This window comes from Olea europaea, chromosome 13, assembly GCF_002742605.1.
Source record: "Olea europaea var. sylvestris chromosome 13, O_europaea_v1, whole genome shotgun sequence".
NCBI lineage: Eukaryota > Viridiplantae > Streptophyta > Magnoliopsida > Lamiales > Oleaceae > Olea > Olea europaea.
The window spans coordinates 15205651-15213372 of NC_036249.1; the positions used below are offsets into that span (position 1 = coordinate 15205651).

Sequence of the window (7722 nt, forward strand, 5' to 3'; positions counted from 1 at the left end):
CAAACAACTTGAACTAAATGACTCTCCTATAAGGAGTCCGTTGTATTATAGACACGAGGTAAACACATTACTTTGCTTATGAATTGACTAAAGGAGATCATGGATTGTTATTTGAATAAACACTTACTCCCACATAATATTTTAAAGTAATGAATTTTAATTATAAATAATTACCAACTATTCACATTAATCAAATTAATATACGATTTAATTATTACAAATTTTCCTTCCATAAGAATTTAATCCGAATTAAATTAATCAATGAAATTAATGATTATTAACTATTTATATTAATCAAATTAATACACAGTTTAATTATTACAATTTTTCCATCCAAAAAAATTTAATCTAAATTAAATTAATCAAAAAAATTGATGTTTAATGATATGTATCCTATTCACTGTATCGAAAACAATGCCATAAATAAATCTATATGTCGTGATATCAAAATTGATGATAGTTCAAACAATAATTTAAACCATCCATAATGCAATAAATTATCAATTATTTGTGACCCCAAAAACAACTCAAGAATTGAATAAAACTAATTGGAAAAAATCCCAATACTTAATCTAAATTTTCAACTCAAAAAAGAAAACAAAAACTCCAGGAATCCATCAGTAGCTATCCAAATAGTAAGAAGATTCTGACAAGTGACATCGTACTTGTAAAAACACATTAATTTCGAATTTGACTTATTTAGATTCAATAAGATTTGGTATAAATATTCGTATAAATAAATCCGAATCAAAAGTTAATAATCTGTGCAAAACGCAAAGCTGCTATTTCACGCAGTAATCACACCGGCCGCAGCAATTGTCGCTTGACATGACTGCTATTGCCAGCAACAAACTGCCTGCTGTTGATAGTTTAAAAAAAGGTTGAACCCCAACTTTAAGGATCCCTCACCGCTCCTGCCCTGAAATATCGTGAGGGAGGTAAATCGCAGGTTATGCCTCCAAGGGTATAGGGTGGAAGGCTGCTTGTTCACTTGTACTTACCCAAGAGCTAAATCCATATTTCAAGATTCGAACCCTTGACGCGATAGCCTCAAGCAAAGCTGGATTTCTCCACCCTCCCCTTTTACCGCTTGGAGATGTGCCCTGGGGGCACCTGCTACTGATAGTTTGCTGCAGGCAAACTAGTAGCATACGGCCACTATTTGCGAACATCAAGCTACTTGCTGCCGCTCCAGTAGCGGAGCAGTTTTTTTTTTAGGAGAGTAGAAAGCGAGACCCGGTTAGCAAACATGTTATAGCACTCTCAATAAGGAAGTGAGTCAACAGCAGCAACTATAGTGAAAGGACAAGTTTCAAATAAGGAAAAAAAGAGAGGAAATAACTCATATTGTGGGAGTAGTAGGAGACATACCTACTGAACTTTTGTAGGAGAAAGCGGACCAAGTTTCAAATCTATTATAGGAGTCCTAATTTATTGACCTTGAAGTTTCGACAAAGAAGTAAGCACGAAACTTGCTATAAATTCTTGATCTTTCTTGTCGTGTCTTCTAGGTCTTCAATCTTCAACTAATTTACAAGATTCAGTAATTACAAGAGATAAAATTACATGAATCCTATGTTCTTTGGCTCACAATTTTGAATCTAATTGAAAAGAAAATTAAATCAAGATGATGGAGTCATAATACACCCATCATGTTATAGACTCAAAATAACGAATTATATTAAAAACTAGCTACAAATAATTGGATCACGGTTTAAAATAAATCAATTATCCAATCAACATATAATAAATTATTTCTAGATATCGCTTGACTAGAACATGCTATCAAGATTCAGAAATAACAAGTATTTTAATGATCTAGATTACTCTGATGCTAGCTATTGGAATGCGGAGGTAGAATTATCCAAACATTAAAAAATTTCTTTAATTAAATAAACAATATCGTCTAGATATTCACATGTATGTTATATTAAAAATATAGGATTTGAATCTTTACCTAAATTCAACGGTCAATTCTTGAATTATCTCTGAATCAACCGAAATTTCAGCTTGAGCGATGAACAAGGAGGTTAGCGAGTGATCCTAAGGGTTGTGTCTCTTTGTAAAATATGTTAAATTTTGGGATGTGTCTCTCGGTCACAACCTCTCAACCTCTATAAATTGAATTCCCTTAGTATTCTAAATTCATTCCATAATCCATATCATATGTCTTGATCATATAGCATCAAAACCCTCTAAAAATTCTTGGTTTTGTTGCATAAAATATCATTCAAGTAGAGAATGAAAATCCATTTTCGACTTAGTTGATTAATTGAAGTTTGAAGTACTTCTGCTGCAAGGAGATTTCGCTGTATCTTGAGAGACGATTGCTAAGACTCAATAAGCACCTTGACAGGACAATTCATATTAAAAATATAGTGTTACATGCTAACTTTGATTTACAATTTCATTGTCTTGTTCTTAAATTCTGCATTTTGGCTTATCACTCCAACTAAGTCGTTACTTTGTATTATTTTGTTAAAATTATTCAAATTGTAATTTGCAATTCACACGCATACATACCAACAATTTTTTATTATATTCAAAGGTTTTGCACGTTGTTTGTTGACTAAAAACATTGGGAGAAACTTTAATGCAACGTGCAAACTACTAAGAACTTAGCATTACATGTCTCCATGAACAACAAGGCATACAATGAATCTAACACCGTTTTTTAATCTTAAAAAAAGATTAAAAAAAATAATTATTCAGAAGTGGATGAATGGCTGAAAATAAGGGCTTTAATAATATGAAAAGATATAAACAAAAGGCATTTGTTACAGCTTGGCGTTGGTTGCTTATGATTGGAATGTTGAAAAACACTATCTTTGAGAAATGGGAAAATTGTAGTGGAGGTTCCGAATTACGAGTGTTGTAGGAAGTTCGACCCTGACCATTTTTTCTTGGCAGACAGGCCACTCACCTTTTAAGTTTGTAGATTGCTCTCTATTTAATGGTTTTCATCTCTGCCATCTGGGAAAAGGGACGTGCGATATGTGTTGAAATTTTTTGAGGAGTAAAATAGATCAACTTAAAATAATTTGAATGAAAAATAAATGAAAAAGGAAAATCAAATCACCATCCCAGCCTTCGAATTCCCCCATTCTCGGCCCATTGTGATTTACTGCTCGCTAGCATCCCCGTCTTTCTCCTTCCACAACCCAACCTAGTTCCTCTAGCTCGGGCATGGGATGACAATTTTGGGGGAGGGGGAGTGAAAAGGGCAACACAAATATCAAATCAAACTTTTACTTTAAAAGAACCAATTTACTACAAATTTGAAAGGTGGCCAACCAATCTACCAAGAGAAAAATATTGCACTCACGTTTGCATAAATTTAGTAAGTTGGGGATCTCCACTAAAAATTTCCCTTTGGACAACTGATATAACTAACTCTGCTTCTTACATTCCCCCCTCATATATCTGAGTGTTTTTTTCTCTTCTCTTTCATATTCTCTTCCTCTTTTTCAAGATTAAACCAGCAAAACGCCAAGAATCAGAAATTGATATTCGTACTAGTATCTCAACAGAGAAATCAGTCAGTGTCATGGAATCAGTGAACAATAAAGATCTACATAGAGCAGAATCTGTAAATGGGATTCTGGAGAGCATTGAGATTGATAAAATGGCTGATGTTTCATTAATCGAAGATGAAATTATGGGTCCTATACAGAAATTTACAAATCAAAAATCTTTGGAGAAAAAAGCAAGCTTGACGAGAAAGAGGAACCAAATTCAGGGCAATGGTCCAAGGATGGGAAGAATGAATTCTGGCGCAGTTCAAGGGCTTCAAGGCCTACGATTTCTCGACAGGACAACAACGGGGAAGGAAGGAGACCCATGGAAGGTGGTTGAGAAGCGCTTCAATCAACATGCTCTTGATAATATGCTGTTTAAGGACAAATTCGGAGCATGCATTGGTATTTTCTTCATACTTAATTTCAGGTAAATTTGCAATTTTTGTTGCCTGTGATTTCAGTTGGAGGTGACAAATTCATTTTCTGCTTTGCAAGGAATGGGAGACAGCAAAGAATTTGCCTCCGAGTTGTTTGACGCGTTGGCAAGGCGTAGGAACATCAGTACAGAAAATGGGATTAGCAAAGAAGAACTAAGAACATTTTGGGAAGACATGACAAATCATGACCTTGATACTAGGCTTCATATTTTCTTTGACATGTAAGAATTCTGAGCCTTCAAGAAGAAGAAGGGATAACTTAATACTGCCCTCGAAATAATTTCTATTGATGAATTTGTAGGTGTGACAGGAATGGCGATGGAATGCTATCCGAGGATGAGGTTAAAGAGGTGAGGCCTTTTGAGTCCTTAAAGCTCTTTTCTTCTTCCTCTTACACTTATATGGAATAAAAATTTCTTGACATTTTTATGATTTAAGGTTCTAATAATGAGCGCTTCGGCAAACAAACTGGCGAAATTCAAGCAACATGCTGCAACATATGCTGCTTTAATAATGGAAGAGCTTGATCCTGATCATCACGGATATATAGAGGTGAAGATCTTTTTTTCTCTTTTGCCATTTTCTTAGCTGAATCTCCTCTTCCCCAGTTCGCATAATATACTTTGGACAGATGTGGCAACTTGAAGTTCTGCTGAGGGGAATGGTTACTTCAGATGAAGGCAAAGATTACACAAAGAAGGCACAAACTCTAGCAAGAACTATGATTCCGAAACAGTACAGAACACCAGTAAAAAAATTCGCATCAAAAAACTCTGAGAAACTATGTGAGAATTGGAAGAGAATATGGGTACTCACCTTGTGGTTTTGTATAAATATTGCACTCTTTACTTGGAAGTTCAGACAATATCAGTTGAGGGGCGCCTTCCAAGTCATGGGTTACTGTGTCTGTATTGCCAAGGGTGCCGCCGAGACTCTTAAGTTTAATATGGCTCTTATTCTCCTTCCAGTGTGCAGACGAACTCTGACAAAGCTCAGAGAAACATTCCTTGGTACCTTGGTCCCCTTCGACGATAACATTAACTTCCACAAGTTGATTGCATTAGCGATTGTTGTAGGTACCTTGCTTCATACTAGCATGCACCTGAGTTGCAATATTGTAAGATTGACATCTTGTCCAAACAATCAATTTATGAATATTTTTGGACGCGCCTTCAACTATCACCAGCCGACTTATTTAGAAGTCGTTGGAACCGTCCCTGGAATTACTGGCATCGTGATGATAATTCTGATGATTTTCTCCTTCACATTGGCAACACATTCATTTAGAAGGAATGTCATCAAATTGCCATGGCCTTTTCACCATTTAGCAGGATTCAATGCCTTCTGGTATGCACATCATCTGCTGGCCCTTGTTTATATCCTCTTCATCTTCCATGGTTACTTCCTATTCCTCACCAGAGAATGGTATAAAAAGACGGTACGTAGGCATAATTAATTGTCTTTTTCCAAACAGTTCTATATGCAGCCTCTCATATAACTGATAGCTGATGTTGAACAATGAATTTTCTCTGTAGACATGGATGTATATTGCTGTACCAATGCTTGCCTACTCCAGTGAGAGAATCTTCACCCTTTATGATCGAAATTACAGGGTCGACATTGTTAAGGTTGTTAAGTTTGACATTGGTCTTCCAAATGCATAACAAGAATTTAAATTCATCCTGTTCTTAATTTGGGATTTGCAGGCTGTCATATATACAGGAAATGTATTGGCACTATACATGAGCAGACCTCCAGGATTCAAATATAAGAGTGGAATGTACCTCTTTGTCAAGTGTCCAGATATATCAAACTTTGAATGGTAATCAGAAATCATCTCAGGTTGTATTTTTAATCTGGCAATATCATTGCTCAAAAACTCCTTATTGGACTGAGCTTCAAATACCACTCATCCCCTCGAGTCCCAAGCCGAATTTTTCTGGCGTATAATTTTGGTACTCCGTGGATGTGTTAGGCCTTCCTAATACATAAAAGGATTTTAAAAGGCCCTTTTGTATGTCTGAGAAGCATGAGAGCACCTTGTGCCCCTCTTCATTATAGTGGAAACGTGCAGCAGTAAACTGGACGTAGCTCACGTTGAGAGTGAACCACTATATTTATGCGTCTGTTCTGCTTATTTTCTGATTTGTTTCTTCCTATTAGGCTTAATCTGTGACACCCTACACAGGCATCCCTTCTCTATCACTTCTGCACCAGGCGAAGATTGCTTAAGCGTCCACATACGCACATTGGGAGACTGGACTACCGAACTTAGAACACAATTCGCCAAGGTGATATCATCTTCTTGCACTCAAACAATTTCCTGATCTGTTAAACATGACTATTATGGTGAAATATATGAATGCAGGCGTGTGAACCTCAGTGTCCACAACCAAGAAGGGGAAACTTAGTCAGAATGGAAACAAAAGCATATTCGGAAACACAACATTCACAGTAAGCAATTTCGTCCTGGCAATGATTCTTTTTTTAACAGTTTTCACATTTGGTTTCATATCTAGTGATTTTGATCTTTGGGCCAGATTCCCCCAAATCCTGATTAAAGGACCTTATGGTGCACCAGCGCAGAATTACAAGAAATATGACATTCTTCTGCTAATTGGTTTGGGAATTGGAGCAACCCCATTTATCAGTATTATAAAAGATATCTTAAATAATGAGGCTGAATCTGTAAGTACTAAAGCATGTTGATTTTCATTAATGTACACGGCGAATTAATGTATTAACAGAATTAGTTGATCACAGGGAAAGAAAGATAGTCAATCATTGGATAAGAAAGGTCCGGAAAGAGCATACTTTTATTGGGTGACACGGGAACAAGGATCCTTCGATTGGTTCAAAGGTGTCATGGATGATATTGCAGAATGTGATCACAATGTATGCAGTTTCACTGTTTCTCCAACCATAAAAATATAATCTGAATCATTTTCTCATGGTACTTTTGAATGTTGCAGCACATAATAGAAATGCACAACTATTTAACAAGTGTGTACGAGGAAGGAGATGCTCGATCAGCGCTAATAGCAATGGTTCAATCTCTTCAACATGCTAAAAATGGAGTTGATGTTGTTTCAGAAAGCCGGGTACATTTTTAAAATAAAATAAAGTCCACTTCGAAAATTTCCAATTTTATGATATAAAAGCTTTTAGTTCTAACTCACATATACAACAGATAAGAACTCATTTCGCAAGGCCTAACTGGAAAAGAGTATTCACGCATTTGGCCACGACACATCCATCTTCGCGGATTGGTAAGATATCAATTTATCTCAACTGTGCATTGCCATCTGGTTAGTACTTAAAATACCCATGTCAGAGGCGACTCAACCCCAGGGAAGTGAAGTTGGGAGCCTCTACACCTCGTTTATCTAATACTTATGGTTGAAAACATAAATTAAATAAATTTGTCTCGTCTCTCACAGCTCAGCTACAAGACTAATTACCTAATCAATAGATTTTCATCTAAATGATGCATTGATGCATGTCAGGTGTTTTCTACTGTGGAAGTCCAACACTTACGAAGCCACTTAAGCAGCTTTGCCAAGAACTTAGCTTGACTTCATCCACCCGCTTCCATTTTCACAAGGAAAACTTTTAGAACAGAGAAACCCACAGACACAAGCTCTTGTCGAATCCCAAAAAATGTACGGTTTCCATATGCTTTCGATGTATATCTGAGAGAAACAATTTTGGGTGTGAATGCTTGTAAAATACTCGCATTTTACAGTGCTACACTATTGAATTTTTTA

The 7722-nt window shown here is 36.2% G+C and overlaps 1 protein-coding gene across 1 annotated transcript; it reads left to right on the forward strand.

The window, feature by feature from the left end:
• The first annotated feature begins 3367 nt into the window (after positions 1-3367).
• On the forward strand, positions 3368-7722 carry LOC111407705 (putative respiratory burst oxidase homolog protein H). The gene is made up of 14 exons (XM_023037344.1): positions 3368-3920; positions 4014-4176; positions 4257-4305; positions 4394-4507; positions 4587-5393; positions 5491-5583; positions 5662-5777; positions 6144-6246; positions 6324-6409; positions 6496-6643; positions 6719-6850; positions 6928-7056; positions 7146-7224; positions 7462-7722. The coding sequence occupies exons 1-14, from the start codon at positions 3548-3550 to the stop codon at positions 7569-7571; spliced, it is 2502 nt and encodes an 833-aa protein (XP_022893112.1). The 5' UTR covers positions 3368-3547; the 3' UTR covers positions 7572-7722.